Source organism: Columba livia, chromosome 2 (genome assembly GCF_036013475.1).
Source record: "Columba livia isolate bColLiv1 breed racing homer chromosome 2, bColLiv1.pat.W.v2, whole genome shotgun sequence".
Lineage (NCBI taxonomy): Eukaryota > Metazoa > Chordata > Aves > Columbiformes > Columbidae > Columba > Columba livia.
Genome location: NC_088603.1, coordinates 120,663,444 through 120,688,736, shown reverse-complemented (window position 1 = coordinate 120,688,736; position 25,293 = coordinate 120,663,444). Strand labels below are relative to the sequence as shown.

The 25,293-nt window shown below is 36.2% G+C and overlaps 1 protein-coding gene across 2 annotated transcripts in view; it reads left to right on the top strand.

Moving 5' to 3' along the window:
• ALKAL1 (ALK and LTK ligand 1) overlaps nucleotides 1–24,157 on the top strand; it is a 39,263-nt gene extending 15,106 nt beyond the window's left edge. The window contains exons 3-6 of one of the 2 annotated variants that reach the window (XM_065053532.1): nucleotides 14,162–14,215; nucleotides 18,055–18,135; nucleotides 20,474–20,550; nucleotides 23,499–24,157. In XM_065053532.1, the coding sequence (XP_064909604.1) occupies nucleotides 14,162–14,215; nucleotides 18,055–18,135; nucleotides 20,474–20,538 (200 nt within the window). In that variant the 3' untranslated portion in view covers nucleotides 20,539–20,550; nucleotides 23,499–24,157. The remainder of the gene's footprint in view (nucleotides 1–14,161; nucleotides 14,216–18,054; nucleotides 18,136–20,473; nucleotides 20,551–23,498) is intronic. The other variant, XM_065053533.1, reaches the window with a different exon arrangement.
• The last annotated feature ends 1,136 nt before the right edge of the window (nucleotides 24,158–25,293 follow it).

The window sequence follows — 25,293 nt, the reverse complement described above, 5'->3', positions numbered from 1 at the left end:
ACCTAAAATAATGTAAAAGCATCAGCCATTAATCACAAGGTTCCCCACTCAGGTAATGGTCAACAAATATGCTAATCAAACTTGTTTGGTTGGTTGGTTGGTTGGTTTTTTGTTTGTTTGGTTTTTTTTTTTACTTGAACATGTCTTTGATGTACCCCTTAACACAGCCTCTGCTCTCTTGGGATGGAGAGGAGGGTTTAGAAAGATGTCTGGCTTGAATTGAGGGTCTTTACTTTAAGGATGACCTTGCAATATGTTTAAATTCTTAAGCATGGCCTTCACAGATAGGATTGACCTATAGTTTAAGGGTTCAGAGCATTTGAGACGTCTCATTGGTAACATGCCTTGGACAGGTCCTCAACTGTGTGCCCTCTGAAATACCACAGAAGGAGCATCATAGCAGACTATGTTTTCATCTTAGTTACAACAGCCTCTAAACTAAAATTAATCAGATAGCTTTAATTTGAAGAGTTAAGTATTTAAAGAGTTAAATTTAGTTAATTTAAGTTTAATTTTAAGAGTTAAGGCTAAGAATATTTGAAGCATGGTAATGAGGGTTCTAACTAAGCCTCTTTTGTATAAGAAGATGGCAAAGGTTCAGGGTGGAAAAGAGGAGGAAATAACACGAAAGTTGGTTTTGCCAGACAGGTAGAGACTTACTCATGCTGGGAGAATCTCCAGCTGGGAAAATCCACAGTTGTTATAGCCTTTGTGCCACCAGAATAGAAAAAAAGGGTTGGCTCAGTGAAGAGAATCTGGCTCAGAGAACTTAAAATAAATATCAGATGTCAGAGCTGTGACTTAATTGTTTAGCTAAGTAGATCATGTGAATTACACACAGATTGAGGACCTGTTTTTGCTTCTATTGAAACCAAGGAGAACAGAATCAGGCCATACTCTCCTTCCAGTGTCTTTCAGCTCTCAAAATTATATTATTTGAGTGTCTGACAGTTCCTAGAATAATTTCTTGTACCAGACGGGAATCCAGAGAGCTGCTTGTACTCAACTGCTTTATGTTTTACTGTAGACATAAACTAAGACTCTAAACAGAATGCATTTTCTTAGTTGCTGTTGATTTTTATTTCAAAATTTGACATTGAAACAATGGCTGCTGTGACTCTAAGCATGGAAACTGGAACTCTGGATTTAGATATTGGTTTCTGACAGTAACCAATTTCAAAGACATACACTGAGATGTACATATACTTTCCTCCTTTTAATGTAGTCTCAGATTACAGCTCTGACAATCTCAGAATCAGACTTGTGCTCTATCTCAAAGATATGAGCTTAAAAATATCCCCTTGAAAAACTGTTTCTGAAAGCTTTAGAACTTTATAGAAAAAAATTATTTATTTCTTCCTTAATGAACATAGAAGAGATGTTTGTTACCTGTATGAATAAATTAAAACATTTTTCCTTTATCATTACATTATTGCATGTTTCCTTTAGCATTTTAAAATTTTCAATTAAATAAATTTTAAAAATCTTTAATCATGAAGGCTTTGCAAGACTGAGGAAACTATCAGAAGAAAGGCAGCATCAGTTGCAAATTTGAAAGGATTGTTTAGCTATAAACAAAATTAAATTACCTGGAGCTGACTGACAATCTGACATGCAGCAAGAAAGATTTTTGGAGAAGGCTTCAACTGCGCAATTTAAAGTACATTTCCATTACCTGGCTAAGAGCCTTCAAGTAGTTCTGCTGACAGAGTGAAATATTGGTAGACAAGTGACAGAAAGAAAAATGTTTGGAAAGATCTACAGCCAATTTGGAGACTGACATGTATTTCTACAGATTCTGGCTGGATGATGAATGACTGTTGATACAGCATGGAACTGATGACATTATAAATGAACGGAGCACCATCTTAGTATCGTATTTCTGGACATACTTGGAAGGTACTGATATTCTGATTTAGATAGGGCAGTTTTTGTGTGCTATTTTCTGCATTCACACCACAGAGGGCATCAGAGGGTGGCAAACATCTCTGTTCTATGGCCAGCCAGGGTTCAGACTCTTCAAGCCCATGATTACCATTACTGCAGTCCGTCAACCAGCAACAAGGTGAGATTTATTTTTCTAAGAAATGAAAGTAGTGTCTGAGGACTTAGTGAGCAATTACTTTCCCTTCAGAAATTATGAGTTAAGCAAAGAAAAATCAAAGTTTGAGGAACAGAGGAGGAATATAATATTACCAGTGTTGAAAACCATGAATAGTTTACCATAGGCAAAGCTATTCTCCCCATTCCCTGTCTGCCTATCCTGACACTTCAGGCATGATTGTATGCTTCTTCTGTAGCTCAAGTGAGTTAGCCCCCTCTAGTCTCAGGTTATGTCCTTTCCACAGTTCAGTGCCCAGGCTCAGAGGAGCCAACTCTACGGATAATCTGTTGCCCTTAAGAGGGTGTTGAACTGGAGGCTGGCAACTCCTTTTAGGCTGTAAATAGTCATTGCTCTGCTGAGGTAGAAAGGCCTCCCTGGAATTACTGTTCATGCCGTTAGTTGTCTTCATAGCAATGATCACTGCTAACTATTCCTGTCACTCTCAGTTCCCACTCACAGCTCAGCGGTGACCAGCCAAGGCGAGGAGGCCAAGTGGAGGACAAGGGAGGGGAGAAGGCGAAGTGCAATGGCTGGGCAAGAGCAGGGCATGGGCAGGGACGAACAGGGGCAGCAGCTGGTTGGGTCTTTCCTGTGGATATGCACAGGTCTTTATTACCCTCCCATGACTGGGACAATGGTAGACAAGGGATAATAGGATAATGGAAATGGCTAAGGGGTAATGGGTTAAAACTGGAACACAAGAGGTTCCCCTTAAATTTGAGAAGAAACTTCTTCACAGTGAGGGTGACAGAACAATGGAACAGGCTGCCCAGGGAGGTTGCATAGTCTCCTTCTTTGGAGACATTCAAAACCCGCCTGGACACATTCCTGTGTAGCCTCATCTAGGTATTCCTGCTCCGGCAGGGGGATTGGACTAGATGATCTTTTGAGGTCGCTTCCAATCCTTAACATTCTGTGATTATGTGATTCTGTGACTGTGATTCTGTGACCTTTTCTGCTTCTAATACTACTGGAAGGACTTAGTTAAAAATAATTTTCCTCCACAGCTTGTGAAGAAATGACCTAGGGATGTGTGAAGGTAGGAATGATAAGTGCATGCCCTTCTCCCATGCCTTGTATCCTGTGTAGGTGTTACAAGTGATACAAGATCATAGAATCATAGAATAGTTTGGGTTGGAAAGGACCTTCAAAGGTCATCTAGTCCATCCCTCCTCTAATGAGCAGGGGCATCTTCAAGTAGACCTGATTGCTCAGAACCCTGTCCAGCCTGGCCTGGAATGTTTCCAGGGGTGGGGGGTCTACCATCTCTCTGGGCTCCCTCATTGTAAAAAACACCTTCCTCATGTCTAGAATGTTTCCATGCCTCTTTCTCCTACTTTTGTTCTCTTGCTTCCAGGTGTGTTTTCCAGCCTCCTCTCTGGTACTGTCACACGTTCTTTCACTTTTGTACAATACAGTAATGTGGATCACAAGGAGTGGGAAACCGAGACAAGATGAACAGTTATGGTGTCTCAAAGATGGTCCTCACAGTACAGTTCAAGTCAGAAAGTTGTGTTATAAAGGAAAGAACTTCTGTATCCTTCTCAAGTAGCAGCATAGTAAAATGAAGAAGAGCAAACTCAAGTAAAATTATTATGTATTTGCTTCATTTCCTCTCACTGTTTTGATTTTGTGAAAGACTTTTTGAAAGATTTCTTTCACCTGAAGCACAAAAAAGTCTAGAGACAAAAGTTTGTCTCAGAGTACTTTGTGTCACTTCACTTCACTTGCATGAAAGAACGCAGACCTCCCACAGGTTGTGCTTGGGAAGGGACTGTGTTGGCAAGAGTAACATGATACTAGCTGTAATGGCACAGGAGCTTTGACCTGAACACTCTACTTTGATTCTGTCCTGTGAGATGAAATAGAAAGGTACAAGGGTTGTGGGACTAAAGGTCTCACTTCAATGAAAAAGAGGACAAACTTCAGTTTCATTCACTTCCTACCACAGATGAATGGAGAGAAAACTGCAGCACTGTAGAAAATGTAGAATACAAATGAACACAAATTTAGAATACAAATGAGCACATAATGCCTTCTGAGGCAGCATCACAATTGTAGTTCTAGAGTTTTGAAAAGATCAAAAAAAGTGAGCTGTTTTAAAATTATCTGTCTTGTAATGTACACCAATGTTTAGTTACTTTTCCTGAAAACATCAGTGGTTTACAATCTGAAACATCCAAAAAGGAGCTAGATAATGGACATTATTTTCATAAAAGCTAGCTGAATCAATAGGATGTTACTTATGGATTTACTCTGTGCTAGAAATGAGGCAAGGAGCTTGAGACATTTAATTTCTAATCCCATGTACTCCTTTGTAATGTAGTAATGAATAAATTGAAGTAATTCCCAAACTAACTCCATTTAATGATTTGCAATAAACAAAGAATGAGGAAGTCAGCCATAAGATACTATAGCAAACAAACGTATTTCTTCTCAGGTAAAAGAGCACTTTTTGCATGGCTCATTGTCATACATTTACAAGTTTGCATGGTGTTTAGATGACACTTAACATTTAATCAAAAGGACTCCACAGGGGCATGAGCAGTAGGGATTCCAGGAGAAATTCCTCTCTCTTAGGTGCTCATAGGCCATGATCCAATGGGTATAAGAGCACATAGAACATAACTCAGATAGTTTTTGTTGAATTAAAGCTAGTATTTCAGAGTTAGAAATATGGCTGGAACCTATTTGATTTATTAAATCCAGCCATCTGCTATTTCAGGAAACAAGTCCTACAATCTTGTTCATAACCTTTTCAAAGAACTGGAATGTGCCTAGCTAAATGTAAGACTTGTCTTGCCCATTTATCAGTTAGCAGAGATAAAAAATATTACTTTCTTCTTGAAAAAAGGTTCAAGTCACATTACCTTTGCTTTTTTGTGTTACTATTTGTATTGTATTATACTATAGTATGTACAGAATCTTAGTGTTGCTAAAGCTTACTGCCCCATCACTCAAATAAAGGCTATATATCTAATTGAAATCAAATGTCTAAAGTTAGTAATCTGTTTTTTTGGTACCCACCTGAGGGTCTCTGTAATAACAATACAGATGAAAAATATTTGTGTCCAAAATCTCTTCTATAATTCCCTTGTAATTACATTAATGGGGTGTTGATGAGTGAGGGGGACTACACAGGCATCAGTGAGAGTGCAATTTGACCCCAGTCACTGTAAAAAGGCAGCACTTTAACTATTTCAAGACTATTTTTAGAAATCTTAAGAAAAAAAAAAAAAAAGTTCCATTCCATACAAAGGACGAAGAACTAGAAATACTAAATACTTCAAATCTGCTTCAAACTCTGGTGCACAGATGTCAATCCATCAGACAAATATTACGAGGACACATATAGCTCTACAGACAAAAGTAAGGCATGCTGAATCAGGAAAGCAATATGCCTTTACTCTTTAAATACTGTTTAATGTGTTAATTTTCTCACTTCACTATGGTTTGTAGAAAATATTCCTATCTGTTTTTATCATCAGTTTTAGGGAGCCCTTTGTACAATACTATGTGCATTTTTAACATGTTCATTGTTTGCAATGCTGCAATTTTGATAGAACTTAATAGTTACTCTCCTGTGAATGCAATGTGAATATTAATCTCCCTGGGTTTAAGGGAGAAACTGATGTAGATAAGGATGAGTAAGAGAGATGTGACATAGGTGAATAGAGACTCTGGGATAAGAATGAGTGGTTGGCACTACATGTGATGTATTGGCAGAGGGAAGAGGGGAAAAAAATAGAAATTGTGACTGTATGCCTGGCTGAGCTTTAGAAGCTGGTGCTTCCTTTTATGCCCATCTTTAGCACATTTAGGAATTACTCTGCCACTTGCCAGTGGTGACTGACATGCTAAACCTTATCAGTCATAATGAAAGCAGACTCTGTTAGGATTTTGCTTTGGAGTATTTCTAAACTGATTGTTGTCACTGTCCAATTTATTGCTCAAATTCCTGATGAATGTTACAGAATACAGACTCTCAAGTTTATGTATGTAACACCAGATATTGTATTCATAACTAAAGTTGGGAGAACTTGAGGATATATCAATTACTCAGCATTTAAAAGGAGTATTATTTGCCATGCTCATATAAGAAAAAATATTACTGGAATGAATATCAGGGAAAATAAACAGTCACTAGTTTCAGTATCCTTAGAAGCACTGTTTCAGATCTGGACAAGGAAATAAGCATGGAAGCATTTATTTAATATGGGAGCAGAACTAGCATTTTAGGACTTGACTGATGAGGTACAGTCACATATCGCAGTGTGCATTCCAAATATTCTCTATAAATAACGTTAAAGTAGTGAACAAAGGCTTTATGGAGAGCAAATAAATCCAAAGAGATTAGAATACGGTTTATGTTTAGTCTTGGAGAAGCAGAAGATAAATTGACCAAGTCATTAATTATAAATTCTTGATTGCACTCTACTGTAACCCTTAAGCTCTAGAGTACACTTTGTATTTCAAGAACATTAGATGGAGTGAATGGGAAGCCTAGTAAACTCCAGTCACAAAGCAGAAAGGTATTCGTGAGTACATTCAGCATAGTCCACATTCAGCAGATGGCAGTGGTATGCAGTTGCAGATTAATTCAGGATTGTCTCTTGAGCAGTTTCATCTCTGTGAATCCAAGCAGTGTTGATTTGGAGATATATTTGAGGTGCTTTTTTTTCAGAAAATACTAAGATACCAGATAACTTTTCAACTGCTAGGGCAGACAGTGGTAGAAAATGCAAAAAATTTTGCTAATTTATTGTAATCTTTATTACACAGTACTTGGAAGAGTCTGTTAAGTTTTGGATTTCAGGCAGTGGTGTTACATACAGGAAGGAATGTATCTGCCTGGAGCATTGACTCATTTTCCATCTATGCTTTGTGGAACTTAGTATGTACACATTGCAGTCTCAAAATAAAAGTATCCAGTAAGTGGGAACTGTGTGTCTTACTTAACAGAGGTAATAATACAGTGACATCTCAGAGTACTGCACACAAATAGATATTTTCCCTTGTCTAAAGGAATGAATTGCAGATCTATTGGGGGAAAGCAGGGGGGGTGTGTGTATAAGCAGACAAATTGTTAAGACAATCAATCAGAAATTATTATAAAGTTTTTAATTATGGAAAACAGGAAGAAAAATAAGAAAATAAAAGCTGAAATACAGTTTATGTGGTAGAAACCACAGATGAAGAGGCTAAGACAATTAAATTACGTCATTTAAGAAGATATTTTGTCATCTGGTAGGTATTTAAAAAACAAATAATATAAAATGTTTAATGATGTATGATTTTAATGATGAAAGGGTTTGCTCCCTGTTGCACAAAGCAATGTTTTTTCTTGCCTCCCTATGGGAAACTGCAATAGAAAAAACATTAAATATATCAGTCTGTGAACTGAGTTGTAACAGAACCACAAATTTCTCCTAAGGTCTTTCAGCACTCTTGGACAGACCCCAGAATCAACTGGTGGTCCCAAGTAGGGAGTACAAATGTCACATATTTTCAATAGAGAACTGCATATTCTGTGTCTCTTCTGTATCAGACACCACGTGAGAATCCAGAGAAATATTACCATGTATATTAATATGGCTATTGTTTGTGGAACAAAAAGTAATACCTTTCTTGTAGCAATGAAATAACAGCATTAAAAAAATAGCATTTCCAGCACAGTCAAAGCTGCTGGAAACCCTCAGCTTTGAAGATGAGAACCTTTTCTAGCCATGGGCCTAGAAGTAAGAGTTTCGTGCAATCTGGTCACAGCTGAAGTATGACAGTAAAAGTAGGAAACTAAGAGCTTTTAATTGGCCCTGGGTACTGAAGAAACTGCGTGCTTGATGCTCCATTCATTCACAGGATGTTTTACTGTATGATTCCCATGTGTGAGATTCTAGTCAAAAGCTTACGCTTTATTCAACACCATATGATACACTTATCAAAGTGAACAAAGTGAATATTACAATTGTTTTTTCTCTGCTAGGGTGTCTTATGTTTACACAGTTTTCTATTGTAATTTTTGATTTTGAGCAAAACTTTTTTTTTTTTTTTGTGTGTTGTTGTTTTTTTTTAGTCTGAGTCTGTACATCTCTTTCTAACATTTGTAGAAATTATTACATATATAAATTAAGACATTTAGAGGAAAGATGATTTGGGTCATTAAGGTTTCCAAATGTGTATATATATTTAATACACTTCTTTTGTAAAAATTTTATGGATTTTTAAGACTATCATACTGAGGGTACTTTCATCCTGGCACTGCAATGTCATTCCATTTGCTCATCTTTCTAGTATATCACTTTACTTAGGTATTTTTATCTTGTTCTGATCTAGTTTCATGTCTGTTGCCTAAGTTCTTTTGATAATTTGTCAGTTTCTTTATGCATTTACATTTGAAAGATTTTACTATCCTTTTTATCACCATACATTTTATTTTTACATAAACTGAATCCTTCTTGGCATGGCTGGATGTATGCAAACCTACTACTACTAGTGTTTCACCTTGTAATATTGTCAGAATAGACAAGAGTTGTCCTGTTTAGGCACTGTGGAGTGTTTCTAGTAAAAATAAGCTCCATCCAAATAAATGGGACTCGTCTATATAGGTGCTCGAGACAGTTTTGCTGGCAGTGTTCCAATATTTGTAGAAGCATGATATTTCTACCACTGCAAGATTTATTTCTACACTATGAACAAATATAGCCTTTCTTTAAGTTGAAGCTTTGGATAATTTTGTCCTTCAAAATGTCACTTTTATTTAAAACTTTATTAACAGTTTTAACTGTATTAACTGTAAACAGTTTCACGACATGAAATCACCATAAAAAAAAAAAAAAATCACTTTATTTTCATGCCAAAACAACATTTTTAGAAGCCTACATTCAGGTTTAGAACACAAGAGTCAGCTGCATCTTACTGTTGACGGTTTTCTTCTGCTATTTTACAGATAGAAAGAAGAAAATACACAACAATACATTTGTTTTCTAAATGCCACAGTTATAAAATATCTTTAAACACAATATAAGGAAACTAAGATTTTAATGAGATTATGCATGTGACAGTTGTGTAAAATTTAGATAAATCTATACTAGCCTTGGAAAAATTGTTTATAAGCTTGGTAATGCAAGACCTGCTGAAATGTATTGCCTTGTATTAATATTAATTCAGCTTGAAAAGAATTATGAAGTAAGAAAAAATATGAATGAGAAGAATAAAAAGCAAAGTAAGAAGTGTAGTTCTAGAGAATGGCCCTTTCTAAAGAATAGGCAGTTACATTAACTCAAAATGGCTTTACCAGAGTGAATAAAAAAACAGATCAGGACCATATTACCATTGTAAGATATAAGATATATTGTCATTGCTATTTACTGTATTTTGAACTAAGCATTGTATTGGAAACAAATTTCTGTGAGATTATAATAATCTGAACTTCCTAATTTTGTTAAGTTATTGAAATGCAGAACAACATAAAATCAAGAAAAGCCTGTTATTCCATCATGTAACATGATGCTCCAAGGAATGTTGTACTATGTAATTCTGAATTAAGATATGTGAATATTCTGAATTAACATTGGATATTCCATAAAACAGATAAGTATTAAACCAGCTTAAAAATGCTAAGCTTTAAACATGTTGTGGAGCGCACTTTAGCAGCTGCATGTAAATCTGAGAAATATTTATGTGGCAGACAAAGCTATAGTGATAAGTAATGTCATTTGTGATTTTATGTTCTGTTGGATAAACTTACATTTTCCTGGAACATTTACTGTAGAGAAGTTTTTTTCCATTCATAGTTTAAGAGTTGATTTTTTACTTTTTGTTTGTTTGTTTGTTTGTTTTGTTAGTAATTGAGGAACCTTTGGATTGTTGTTTCTTTTTGTTTGGCTTCTTTTTTTGTTTGGTTTTGGTGTTGCTTTTGGTTTGTGTTTTTGTTTGTTTTTTGGTGTGTATTTTTGTTGTTGTTATTTGTTGTTGTTTTTGTATTCTGTTGCATGAATATTCTTTCAAAAAGGGAATATTGTGATTCTTGATGAAGACTTTTTTTTCTTACATAGAAAGATTAAGGGGCTTGGCCACTGAAGCAGAGCCTGAACTCTGCTACTTCACATTTTCTACCCTTGCTTACAGTACAGCCTGCAGTAAGATGTTGTAGGTATAGGCCTGCACTAGGCCAAGAGCAGGAGTAATTTTTGCTGGCTGATTTACACTGTTTCCCTGAATAAGTTAAAAATAAACAAAGGCTGCCTGTTGGGAGCATAAAGAAACTGAGATCTTGATTTTTTTCTGCCAAGGTGTTATCACCTGGGGATGTGGAATTTTCATGTCCCAAGCCAACAAACTGTTGTATGGATTTAGCTTATTTCAGTGCCACAAGCGCAGGTTGTATTTATGTTACAGAATGATATGCTGTCACAACTTTGCAGTCTGATCAGACAAAAACCAGAGAGACTGAAGGCACAGAAAAGTAAAAAGCCTCACCCAACATGAGTGAACAATGTCTTATCCTGCAGGTTGAGCATATGCCTGAGCCCAGAGCTCTGGCCTATTTAGTCTTCTACCTCTCTTAATCATGTCCAAATTAGTGAAAAATTAAACATTCATGTCAGCTACCAGGTGCTGAATAACAACTGAAAAGTGCACAGAATAATTTTCTAGGGAATTAGCTTAACAAAAGTGATTTAAATCAGGTTTGGAAAGTTTACAACAAAATGAAAGAGTGGGGAACTGGAGCAGCTGTTGCTCATTGCTGCTTAGCTCAGACCTTACTAGCTCTCCCAATCATCTCTTTTATCCCAGCATGGTGTAAAACCCAAGCAGATCCTGTCATCTTTTACCCAAAGGCATGAGACCTTCTGCGTAGTGTCACAACTTGAGAAAATTAACTATATGAATGAATTAGAAACAAATTTTCAGTATAAACTTCACCATTCTGTTCTGTGAAACAGGGCTGGAAAATCCTCTAAATTTGTCTTGTCCCTAGATTTTGCCATAAATATTGCTAGCATTTTAGACAGAAGATCCAGTAAAAGATCTGTCCTACCACCGTATGATAGTTGTCCATGGCCATTGCTGTCTGTGGAAGAGGTGTAGTATGGGCAGCATTTTGCCCCAAATGAGTAATTTTCTAAGGACACACATAGAAGTGTGTATCTAATGTGTGTCTTGCCTGATGTAAATAAGAAACTAATCCTTGAACTAAGATTATTTATTATTATAAACTGAGATTATACCCAGGATGAACCCAGAGTCAATAGCAAACGTGCCTTTTAACTCATATTTACTCTCTCTGGTGAGCAGTACAGATTTTGTAAGCCTGGGCACAAGAATGACACAGTCCAAATATTCTCTCAGCCAGTTAAAAACAGTTACTTTATCCCATGGGGTATATACTCACTGCATTTTATTAGTTTGTGTAACATCGTCTTGAGGCAAGAATGCGTTTAATATACCCACTCCACTTAATATTTCCTGTTCATGTGGGTTTCACACATAAAATATTTTATTATTTTATTTTCCTGTTTCTTTTGTGGTTTTGCCCAGTGTAACTTCCAAGTGTTTTTATTTTAGTAATGCTTTGCCAATCTATCTTATTATATCCATGTTTCTGCTTTTCACTTGTGAAATTAATATGTCAAAGGAATTTAAATGCATTGTGGGGATGTGACTGTAAATTGTGAGAATTTATATTAAACTCTCCTAATAGATGATAGATCCCACATGAAATGTGACTGAAGCAACTAAGAGTTTGTTAGAAGACAGCAAAAGCTGGCCTAGAGGTTTTGTCCTGATAATTTTTCACTGCCTTATAAAAGCATCCTGTGCAGACTTGGGATCTTGCTCCTGGCTGCAGCATGATATGGTCAGGAGTCAGTGATACATATTCTGTTCCAAAAAGATGTTCATTAGTTTGATTGAAACACTAAGTACTTTGAGAACTCAGCCTCACAGTTATTTACAGATAGGAGGACTTGGCTATGCTGCTGCAAGATGAAGAAAAATAGTGTTTGTGTTGGGCAACTCATAGTAGAAGCAGAGTTGTCCTTGCCATTAGAGCCAGTGGACAGAAGTGTTCCAGTAATCTGTGCTGCCTGTGATTTTTATACAAATGAGCTTGGGTTGTCTTTGTGGAGGCCTAGGGGCTCACTGATTGTGTTTTACCAAGCAAATGCTGTATACTATGAAGAAAAATGAACGCTTGAAGAGAGCTGAACCGTGGGCACATGTTGAAAAGCTGGTTATTGCCTGGAGGGATGGCAGCCGCAGCAGGAGAGGGACAGGCACACAGTCAGTATCATTCAGCCAGTCACCAACACACAACTGACCCAGTTTTCCCTATTGGGGCAAGCGTAGCCGGCTGGCATGAACCTTGGGACAATGTAGGTTACTCGTGGGAAGCAGAGACTGCAGCACTCCTTCTCAGGCTTACTGACACAGCTACAGCTGCAATTTTATGCTTGCAATGCCTAGCTCCTTGCCTGAGCATCAAATCTGTCTCCTGTTTTACCTTATGTGCATTTAGGGGTGAGGTTTTGGCTGTATACTGTATTATTGACTTTTCCTAAAAAAATTTATGGGGCAAAAGGCAGCTACTGTTCCTACAGCAAATTCTACAGACTTTGAAAGGACCTGGCTTTAAATGTTCTCTATCAGAGGAAGAAGGGCCCGTTCTTAGCCCAGCCTTCACCAGGCTTTGGTTATTTGTCAGTACTGGTCCACTTGAGGCATCTCATTCAAAACTTGTATAGATTGCTTCACTATTTTGCCTTTTTGTATGCTTCATTTCATGGGTTTGTAAACTACCTGACATTTCATGTCACTAAAACTCTAAGTTTGATTAGCAAGAGGTAATTTTTCATTTGCAATAACAAAACAAATTAAAACTGAGATTTCAAAAAATTCTTTAATAAATTGGTCCACTAACCTTGCTGAGTTGCAGTAAAGACTTCAGCATTTTAGCTTAAAATCCCAGCCTAAAAATACACTCATGTAACCTCTGAAAAACTGCCTAAAACAGTAAAAAAATATTTTGGCAGATAACCAACACCTTCCTGTAGCATGAAAGGAAAAGAAGTAGGACAATACAAAGATTTTCAATTATATTAGTGGTAAGGAAATATTTTTAGTGAATAACTTCAGCTGCAGGTTCTAATGTGTCAAGTTAATCATGTTCCTTGTGTTAGTGCTAAGAAAGGCATTTCTTTTGAATTTAACGTGACACACAGATGTTATATACAGTCACTGTCTGCAATAATCACTGCAGTCACGCAAGATATTTTTTTTATACAGTTTTTCAGTGGAAAATCTGTGACATTGAGGGAAAATGTACTAATTCTGAGAATATTTACTTGCATCAAAAGTTTCCGTGATAAGCCAGAGACAGCATCACACTGTAAAAAAAGAATAGTTATTACAGTTTTTGTGTTAGCTCCAATTTCTGTTCTGCCTGATTCCTTTGGCTGTTCTGAGACTTGTATTTTCTCTTATACTTTTTGGAAAATTACTATGTAGGGAAAGGGGATATTTTAAAATCCACAGCAGTTTTCCTAGGAGAGGAGTGTTGTTTTTTGACTAACAGTGCAATGGAAATATGGATCACTCATATCTATCTTAGATGATCTGAAAGAGAATTCTCCTCAGTTATCTGTTATTTCAAAGCCCAAAGTATGGTATTTAGTTCATATTTATCTAGGTATTTTACATAATTTGCTCAGGTAGTCAAATGCTTGTCATATTATTATAATTTATTTATTATTTATGTAAATCTTTGTAAAATATGGCTCAAATCAGACCTAAGATGTATAGAAATTATTGTCAGAAAATCTGATAGAGTGTATTGTAGCATGATCATTTGGTATTCAGCTGTGAATTACCTGAAATGTCTCACAATGTTGTTTACACACATTAGGATAAAAACAAACCAAACAAACAATGAAAGTCAATTTCATAGTTAATTTAGGAAGCTACTGGGTCTCTTTACAGCAGACATCATAGCATATTATGCTTTCAGAGCTTTTTTTGTAATTCCTATATTACATACATTTTTTCTTCTCTCCTTAGAGATTTTGCCAAGAGATTCCAGTCTAAAAGACAAATTCATAAAACATTTTACAGGTAAGGCAGCTGCTTGCTCTTAATTTACCTACATATGCATATTCTAAGTAGTCATAAGAGTCACAACATTAACTTTTTTTGAGGTTCTGCATTGAGTTTAACATTTATAAAGTTAAATTTACATTTTTTAGGACTAGAACTTTTTTCCAGACTCTAATTGTGTTTGAATCTCTCTTTGAATAGACTAAAATATCTTTCAAAACAAGGTAAGTTAAAACATTAATGATTTAAAACCTATGGTTTCATTTCTCTCATCGTATTATTGCTTGTTGATTCGCACCTACACTACAAGGTCAATAGTTTTAGGTACTGAATGTATATGTCTGTATGTCATAGATAATGCATTGTATATCTACGTGCAAACAATTTGCAGTATGGTGTTAAAAATGTGGTATGTGTGAGCACCTTTCTGCTATCTCTGCCAAGTAATATTTTAATAAGAGAATTCAGTACATTTTTAATGTTAGATATATGTAATTTTTGCATAATTTTTGTCAGTCCTACTGTATTTATTTTTGAGATCACTAATTTTAAAACTCCCCATTGGACTGCATGTATCTTTCAGAAACAGAACTATGTGAATGTTTAAGTTTTCACTGTATCAGGGAAACAATTTTTGTCTTCTGTCTCAAGATGTACACATGTGGATGCTCATTTTAACAAAGCAATCAAATAGAACAAGGAAGGATTAAACAGTGCAAATGAATCAGAAAAATAATTTGTTATTTCATATATGAAAGCTTAGTATGATTACACTCAAGTACTGATACCTGAAAACTGAGATGGAGTTTTATAATGCATTTACTTTTGGGACTTTATTTTGTAACTGGAAAAATATTGTACCCTGTGAATATAAACAAAAACATTTGCCAACAGCAAGATCCTTGCGCTGATTCTTTTCTCTCCAGTTCCAAATGTTCTGGAATTCAGAAAAGTGAAGGTTTCAGAGTATGACACTGCAAATCTGTAGATGATTTTAAATGTTACTGGGATTAGTAAAATAAAAACTAGAAGAACGAGAAAAATAATTGGCAGAAGGAGCATGAAAAAGAGATTTGGAAAATGCATTTCCCGTTGCTGGAAACTTCAGGCAGTCCTTCTCAAGAAAGAAAAGAATCTGTTGTGTCTTTCACCTGCGGAAGGTGTCCTCAATCCTTTAGGACAAGCACAACCTTAAGCAACTTTCTGTCAACTGCTAACTGCCACCTAACAGCATCTACAGGAAACATACCACACCAGCTGGCCCTTGACTCTTACAGTAAACAAGAGTAATTAGGAACCTTACAATTTTCAGTCTATATGAGAAGGAAATGAACATATGGATTCTAACTGTGCTATCCTATGTAGCACAGGAATACTGAAAATTCCTTGCTTGGGAAGACAGGCAAGAAAGATTTGGTTATGTTAATACTCAGTCCATTTCCTTTTCATTTTTAACTTTGGATACTGCTCAGCTACCATATAAAGCTCAACATAAGAATCTGGAGAAGCTAAATAATGCATACAGAATAAGTTTTATTACTCGAAAACAACAATGAAAAACAACCATGAGTTTTACAGAAGGTATTTTGAGAATACTAAATCATAGAAAAGAAAAAGAGCATGAAAGACTTGAAGGCCTGTTTCTGGAGCCATTCATTAAATTAATAGTCCTTTTCTACTTGAGCATCTATAATCAAAATTGCTGAAATTACTTGACTAGAATTAGCTGGAGTGAATAAGGAAAACAAGTTCATTCCAAAATCATTGAAGTTTTTTCTTTGTTGGTTTAGATTTTCTGCCTACCTTTTTTTTTTTAATTATGCTTTTAAGATCTCCAGTGATTGGTTTTTCTGCCTGTTTGTTGTTGTTGTTATTGTTGTTGTTTTCTATAGCTCTTTTTGGTCCTGTAATCTGTGGACGTTTCCTTAGAATACAGCCTAACTTTCTTGATTCTGTTCAAATCAAAATCTTTTTTCTATCAATCTCAGTTATGTAAACTGTTCAGATATAGTTCAGATATGTTCAAGAGTTAAGACATCCTAAACTAATAAAGTTGTGAAAAATAAAAGAGAAGGAGAAATCAACATTATCTTTACAGTCCATTATCTTTACAGTATCAGGGTTAAGAAAATTATTGTACACTTTTAGTATGCCAAGAATAGTAGACACATTTTAAAACCAAATAAGAACCACATGTAACAGTCCTCAACTATAGGAAAAATCATAAATAATCTTGTAAGTCATAAAGTTATTTATCAATTCAGCTTGAAAAGCCAGCTGACACAGTGTGCTCTGTAAAGCACAAGTAAAATTAACAGACTATTTTAGATGGCAGGGAAGAAAGCTAGAAAACCATATATTATCTGAGGGGACAAGGAATTTATTTAATGACAAAAGCTGATGTTATCTCCATGTGTCTTGGATAATTTCAAATTACATACTTTCTCTTGAGCCTAGTCACTCAGATAAAAAAAGACAACAATCTCCTTGTCCAAAGTTGCAAGGACTGCTTTGTGAGTTTGTTTAAAAGCCTATTTACAGCTGAAAAATCTCATTAAATCCACATATTACTGTAAACTATATCTAATGTCCAAGTGTGTTCACTAACATAGAAAGGAATCTTCTCTCAAGCTTGTGATGGTTTGGCTCCACTATTCAGAGATAATTGTCTTAGAATGTTTTACCAGGCTGATAATCCACCTTTCAAGTGACAAAATAAATAAGTTTTGCCCTGAAATGTTTGCTTATCTTCCTCTGACAGTGTAGTCAACACAGCCTGCTTCCTGTGGATCCTTTTGTAGCATTGTTGAAAAAAATCTGTTCTTGCTGAGGGTTCCTATTTGTGCTGAATTTAGGGGATGCAAGTTAAATTTATTTGGTTCAGTCACTGTCAATTTATGTCAGTGTTTTCTCTCCAAATCACAGGAAACTCATCCCTAGCTGTCAAGTGGTTATGTTGCTAAGCAGGTTACATGATGCAAATAATGCATTTTTGCTCTGCTTTTGAATTCAGATGCCATCAGTAATACCTTCCCTGGGCCATCAGCAATCATGGAAGGGCTCTTTCACAACTGGTTACCTTTGAGCCATGTTTTGGAGACCAGTGGCTATGTACTCATATCAAATATTAATGCAAACAGACGACACTGATATCCAGAGAAGGGAGCACAGGCTGAGAGAACAGACATGCAGCACGCTACACCCTGGGCACACATGGATTTGCCTCACCCAAACACTGAAACACGTACTGCGCTCTGCATGTCTGCACTTTCTTGCTAGGACTACTTTAAGAAATCAGGTTCCTAGAAATCAGGTTCAGCTGTCATTTTTCTACCTCAACACCCATGTTGTATGTTAAGAACTTCATATACCATCTATGTGCAAACTAGAAGAATTAGTAAGTGAAGCTACTTCATCTTTCCAGGACTTAGAAACTCATATTTGATAAAATGTTGCTTTTATTTATCTTTAGAAATAAAATTTTAATTCCATCTACATTTGAATACTGACTACTGAGCAAACAAAATTCTTTTGTAGTGGCACCATTCTATTTTTCGCCATATAAGAAACGTTATTGTTAACATTGAATTAGTGGAATTTCAAGGCTAATCCAGTCCATCATTTCCATTTTTTTGTTATTAAGACCATGAGCATAATAGCGTAGCAATAGTATTTCTTTCTGTTATTTCAGTATCATTATTATTATTGTATTGCATCATAATTGTTTACAGTGTAATAAAAGACTAAATGTAAATTTGTCAAAACACATGGAAATTCTATGCGTTGATATAATTCATTGAAGCTGCAGAGCAGTGACGCTGAAAGCTTGTGGTTAACTCCTGCTTACTCTCAAACAGGGCCAGTCACATTTTCATCAGAGTGTAGCAAGCACTTTCATCGACTGTATCACAACACAAGGGACTGCTCAACACCAGCTTGTAAGTAGTAATTAACATACCTTGAAATGCCAGCTGAGATACTTGTTTTAAAGAAACTTGCTTTTCCTACTATGTGTTTGATATGCTGGTCCTTTTGTAACTGTTACTCTTTAACTATAGTACAGGATATATCCAAGGTCTTCTAATATACAAAGATTTTCTATCTATGCACTTGCACTTCATATAATGGAGTTCCTTCAAAGTGAGACTAACATAAATGAAATGAAAGCTGCACTCTGAAAAAACAGGCTGTGCAGAGGGCAGATATGAAGCCATATTCTCCTTCCTGCTCCCTTTAGCTCTACTTAGTAACTCAGGCAATAAGGTAAAACTTGAACAACTCCCTACCTTCTCTTAACCCTCAATAGTATGGTTATAACTTGATTTTGAGCATTTTTCAGTTTGTGATGATAATTTTCTAATATATGCTCACTCTTAAAGAACAAAAAAAAAATCAATTATTTCATCATGTCTGTTATTGATACATGCAGTTCTTATCAAACAATATTCCAGTAAGAGAGTCACAGAAGTTTTGCTTTAACACAGCCTGAATGTAATTTTATCACAAAGACTGAAAAATAAAAGTGTCCTAAGATATTATTAAATGGATAAAACAAACAAAACGCCCTGAAACAAACAAAAAAAAATCCAAGCAAAATGGAAATCCCTTAAAAATAAGTTACTTCAGTGTTTCCTAAAGTAACTTGTTCTTTAAGGGATTTCCATTTTGCTTGGAAATTGTCCTAGAAAGGACAACGGACAATTAAAATAAAGTGAGTGGAAAAGAAGTAATACAATTTAATTAGAAACACTGGTGATGTGTAAGTGCACACTGTGGACTGAGGTGCTTTAGAAATTTTCCAGGATTTAACATGAAAAAATAATGACACTTCTTGTCTGCATCACTTAGAAAGATGGTAAGCACTTTTTGTGAGCAGCTGAGATGCTCTTTCACCAAAGCTCAGCACCTCAAAGGGTCTGACCTTTAAAAGGGGATGTAGCAGATCTCGTCTCTGTCCACCCTTACACTGATCAGAAGTTGGAATGTAGAAATCCATGGCTGATCCTCAAAAGACATACACATAACTTTGTAAGTAGACATATGAGTAGGTTAGACATATATATATTACATGCTGCATAACAAAAATACTGTGCATTTTGCATATTGCATACCTTGAATACATGGATCCACATTGTATGGGTTTTATTTGGATCTTCCTGTGTTGCCTAAGTACTTCATTTATTTATGAAGAAACACAGGCACAATATTTCTCTTCTAATTAAATAACTTTTCTCTAAAATTAAAAACAAACTTGTGGCTAGGACTGTGTGAAGAACTGATTTTTAAGACCAACTAGCAAGACAAAACGTACAACAAAAAAATGCAATTAAAAGCAAAGCAGGGGGTTTTAAATCCATTTTGTCAGCCAAACTCACAGCAATGATTTTCATTCAACCTGAAATGTTCTGTTGATCTGAAAAGAAGAATTAAATCCTCAGAATTGTCTTCACTTTATACAGCACTCAGGGTTTAGAACAGCTATCAAGGCTGATGATAGCCAGGATCTTTTCCAACCCCTTCAGAGGAGTTTGATATTTTCTTTCAGGGACACCTTAGCCACCATAGGTTTTCTAGATGAGCTACTTCTTCTCCTACTAACACAGTTATATTCTGTACAAACATTCCCTGAAGCACCGAACCCAGGTTAGCATTCAGTCTCTTGTTGTTTGTCACAATTTCTGTTAAGTTTTATTAAAATACTTATCAAGTAAGGGAAGAAAATGGCACCTAAGTGTTTCATGTTACCAAAGATCTAGATCTTTGCATCAGAAAGGGTGACCATTTGAACCAAGGACACCAGTGAGATAGCAAATAGGACACTAGTATCTCCAGTCTGATGATTAAGACATTTACTTGACTATGGAAAATATGGATTTCTGTCAATGTTAATACTAAATGGTACAATAAAAAAGTTTGAAAGAGTCTGACCTCAAACTGCTTCATAGTCTACTGGTGAGAATAGCCTCCCAGTTAGTGAGTTAAATTCCTTAAGATAAAGTTGGAGGTTGAAACTGGGCTTCTATAGCTTAGAAGAAAATGATCAGGTGGAAAAATAATTGCTGCCATCACTTATATTTCCTTTAGAGCTCTGTCTAGAATAAGGTTCAATCTAATTTTGCATCTTGCACACATAATTTCATGATTTTCCATCAGAGAACGATTTCAATGCATAGAGTGTCTGAAATTGTAGTACATATTCTACACTTAATTTTATGCATTTTTTAGGGTATCTGGCAACTAAGATTCATTATTGCTGTGGGTAATTTTGTTTTATAGATTATAAAAGGTGTGCAAGGTTGCTAACGAGATTAGCAATGAGCCCTTTGTGTACACAGTCCTAAGATGTTTGCTATGTAAGTATCATTTTTCCCACTCATTTTCTTATTTGTTGAATCGTCTAGTGATTTACTTCACACTTGTACCATGTTATCAGGTGTGCATATAGTAATGTGGTATTAACAGAGTGGAATGCATCTTAATTCAGGTCTGGCATTGCTCTAAGGACCAACTGGGTCCTCATGGAAATACATAGAAGCACAGACACCTCAGAAATAAGTCCCACTATAATGTCCTACTCGTGGCACCATAGTCCATAATTATGCTCTGTGTCACCTCTTACTGTTCAAAATTTTGAAAAGGACACTGGTTGGTGAAAGAGAAAAATGCATGGGGACTGCATCAACATTTATTTCAGGCCTTTCCATGAGAGGGCTTTGTTGTTAATCCGTGGAAGAAGCAGAATATCTTGGTCTCGGGTCTGCCAATGCAATCTTCATAGATAATGTATCACTTTATTCGTCTTTGGGACCACTTTTCATTTCCAAATTGTCTCCTGACAATTTCTCTAAAGTCAATAACACTTTATGGTGGTGGAAGTAAACTGAACATAAAGACATGACAAATCTGAAGGCTTCAAGGAACAGGCTGTGGAAGGAACCAGTCCATCCTTGTTTATGAAATGCATATTAAATGTGTTAATTAAACAGCATTGTCACTGATAAAGGGAACACCTTCAAGTGAGTTGTTTTCTCCATTTATTTGAGTATCAGTGAGATGGTTACACTTTCAAAGGCAATTTGAAAAACTGCACTGGTTATACCAATAAAATATATAAAATTAGTGAATTTAATTTATTTAAAATTCTTCAAAGATGGTTTCCTTTCACCACCTCCTCCTGACAAATACTGTAAACTTGGAGTTTGAGGAAGCTGAGTATGTCACTTCTTCTTGCTTCAAGACTTCAATTCATACTAATCAAGAAAAAGAAAGGAAGAGCAGGATATGAGTCAGTGTTAGCTGATTTGATTTCCAAGTGGAGGTGGGATTCATTCTGGTGGCTGTGCGAAAATGCTTTGAAGAATATGGTGATATTCCAGTGCTGAGAAAAAATGACCTCATTTATTTATCTTCTTATTTTATTTTTTTAACTATTTTCAGTCTGTTGGGGTCCTTGCTTTCCAGGTCTTGCAGGTGGTTTTGAATATATCAGAGACTGAATATAACCAGAGACTTGACTATGGATCTCATTAATTTTCCAGGATCTCGTTTTCATGACTAAGGGTATTTTCTGAATGCCCTTTTCTTTATATTTTTGTTGTTGTTGTTGTTGTTTTGAGGAGCCTAAATTCCTCTTTGTTTCTTAGTGTTCTCTTTCAAATCTCAGCTTTCTAAAACATCCCAGCACTCTCATTTTCTGCACTGTCACCTATTTAGTGTGTGTTTTTCCCTCATCTATATCCCTTTACATCTCTGGGTTGATGGCTCAGAGCTACCAGAGAAGCGTCTGAGTGTTCCAATACTTTTCTCCCTTTTCTTTCAAGAGGATGAGTCAAAAGATCTGCCTCTATAGTCACAGTACAGAAGCATCTGTCTCTTCCTATTTCCATCTTTAAATAAAAAGGATCAGAATTTGCTGCGATTTGCAAATCCAGGTGTTCCAATTTGCCTGCCAAAAATACACTCAAAGAGATGACATGTGGGGAAGAGAGTGTTTAAATGGTAAGCAATGTTAGCAACTCGTGTGCACTGTGTTCACTTCAAGTTGTGTCTAGGCTGACTTTCTCTTTACTTTGTTAAAAATAGATAAATCATTAAATTAAAAAGTAGAGCTGTGATCTGAGTGTTTCCCAGCTGCCTCTGTGCTCCCTCACCCTGTTGCTCCAACAAGTAGAGTGTTGTTTCCACTAGAGATAAACCAGGTTCAGATCTTCATGTTTGCTCATATCCAACATCTTATTGGAATGAAAACATCTTCCTGAGAAAGATGAAGAGTAGCAGGAGTTGCTCTCCCCTCCAAATACACAGGACAGCACAGGAGTTATATATGTTCATCCCTCAATAACACTGCATTTCTGGCATGATTCTGTGTTTGCTTCTACTCCACCTTTTGGCACAAAAGGATCTTTTTTTCTCACCACCCTCACACTAGCTTAGAGAAGACAGGGTCATAGTTTCTGCTTACTGTAAGGGAATTTGCCTTTGCTTTAACATCTGAGAGAGTCTTGGAGATTCTCCATTGCCTTGAAGCAGGAGGCTCTCCCACTCAAAGAACTGACAACTGCTTTTAAACATTTCTCTTGCATGTACTGAAATAGGCTTAATTTTCCTAAAAAAAAAAAAAAAAAAAAAAAAAAAGAACTGCAATGCTATTATGCAAATATTTTCCACCCCCTCCTGTAAGTGCACGGGCACAAAAAGGAAACGTGGTCTATTTCTGTCAGAAGTTAAGTTTTGTCTTGGAAAAGCCGATCTTCCCGCAGGGGTGGGCGGTGGAAGGGGAGCGGTGCGGCCAGTTTCAGCACCATGGAGAAGGGCCGTCGCGGGGACCCGCGCCGCGCCCCGGGGCGCTGCCGGGACAATCGCGCAGGCGACGGCGCGGCTCCGGGACCAGGGTTCAAAGCTCAACCCTTCCCGGCTGCCACGGCTCTCAGCCTTTTCGTTTTGGTTTGGTTTGCTTTGGTTTGGTTTGGTTTTGGTTTTGGTTTTGCAATTCAGATTCTTGCAAATGAAAGTTAAGCATTTGATGAAACACAGAATTTAGAAATTCACGTGACTACATACACAGGAAACTTTTCTTGTAAGATGCAGCAGCATGGACCACTTAAACCTCTTAGCAACGATGATGAGGATTTGCCATGGCAAAACTCATTAGTGTTCACAGGAGGGCAAGATCCACTGGCGTTCTGGAGTTCAGATTTATGTAGCCCACAGGGAATCATGATTTATAAACAGAATTACACTAAGTGGTCTGCCTCTGTGTTTTGAAACTAGTTATAAAATGGCATGTCCTTTTCTCTTGCAGACTTTCTACTAAGGAGAGAATTCTGATTTGCCAAGAAAGTGCCTTGAAATCTTCCAAGACAGAGAAGACATCTTTTACCTTTTTGATTTACAACATTTTGTTACTAGATGCATTTTATTTTCATATATTTGTCAGACATTCCATATTTGTGTGAAACATTATTTTATTTTAATTTGTAAATTTGTTGCCTATAGTTCAGACAAGCCAATTATTTAAAGACATTGTATATACAGAATACTAATGATGTACTGATTAAATGTAATAACCATATGCAGGGAGTCGGTGAAATTATGCTGTTTCTCTTGTTCCATTGTATTTACATCATTCTGCTCAGGCTCTTACTTTCATTATTTGCACTAACTTGAAATGCAGAAGTCTGTGTAACTGAAACCTGAATAAGCTGTAAGTGAGGAAGTTTTACTTGCCATGGAAGATATTTTATATTATGAAGCTTTGTTAATATATGCATATATATTATTGCACATCAGAAAAAATTGCTCAGAAATGCACCTTGCTTTCAGGAACATTTGTATGACTATTCTGGATTTTCATCAGTTACATTTGTACTGGCACTTATGGAAAGAATTGCAAATAATGTAAATATAAAGACTGGAAAACTGCAATGCAGTTTTGGTGGAATAAAGAACATAAAAAATAAACTATTTTTCAGGAGGAGTTATTTAAATTTATGAAGAGGTTATTTATTTAACATATACATGTAATTTTCCTGTTGAACTTGAAATAATTTTCTATTTGGAACTTGAAACTTGTGCATTTAGCTTTTTAGAGTATTTCATTTTCAAGCGGTAAATTTTTTTTTCAGGTGCAAAAATGCATCACGCACCCACTGAGAACAACAGAAACCTTCTGTGAGGATGAAGAGAAAGTAATAATATAGCCCAGTAGAAAAGAAAATACTTTAAAGCATATCATAAAACCAAGGGGTATAATGAATGAATTTGGCTGGTAACACATCAAGTTTAACTATTTGGCAAGAACCCAAAGCACAATTACTTCATCTTTCTTATTTAAAATCAAATTGAGATGGTAACATTTGCTACCCATTTGTCTCAGGTCTTTTATTGCAAGCTTATATGATTGCTTTACAAAGAACCTAGTATGAAATGAGGCTTTTATGGTCAGGCCTAGAGTAATTGAGAACACACATTGATTACTGTGCCCAAATTGCAATTCTTGTGATTAACTGACTGTTCAAACTAAACCCCTCAAATTAGATGTTGCTCTATCCTTTCCCTCAGTGTCAGCTTCATGAGCCCTTTAACTTCCACGGCCAGTGCTTTTCCCTCTACAGAATAGCAGGCCAAGTCTGCCCTGGGATTCGTTGTCAAATAGCTAGCAGCTATTTGTTTTGTTTCTTCTTTCTACATTGTTCAGTGTGTTTCAGCACCAAAATTGTGCAGTTTCCCATGCTGCAGCAGTCAATCCAGCCCACAGCTTTTGCAGGTACTATCATGTTATGTCTGGGCAACAATATATCACAGCAGCTGTTTGTAACCACCTCCTCAGTCACAAGTGTTGAAGTATTTGCTCCCTCTGTTCTCCTGTCTAGAAGGTTGCTGTCCTGGGCCATTTGTATTTATTCTTAACATGATTGCTTTTCAAACTTTTTGCCATCATGTTCTTTTGGTAAGAGCAAAGTTTACAAGCCTCATTCTAGTCCATGTTGGAGGCAGTATCCATACTGAAGATAGAGTAGCATATGGGAAATCCTAGTGGCTGAACAGTGAGATGGATAACCTTATTTCTCGGTCAGTGACCTACTTATCATTATTTT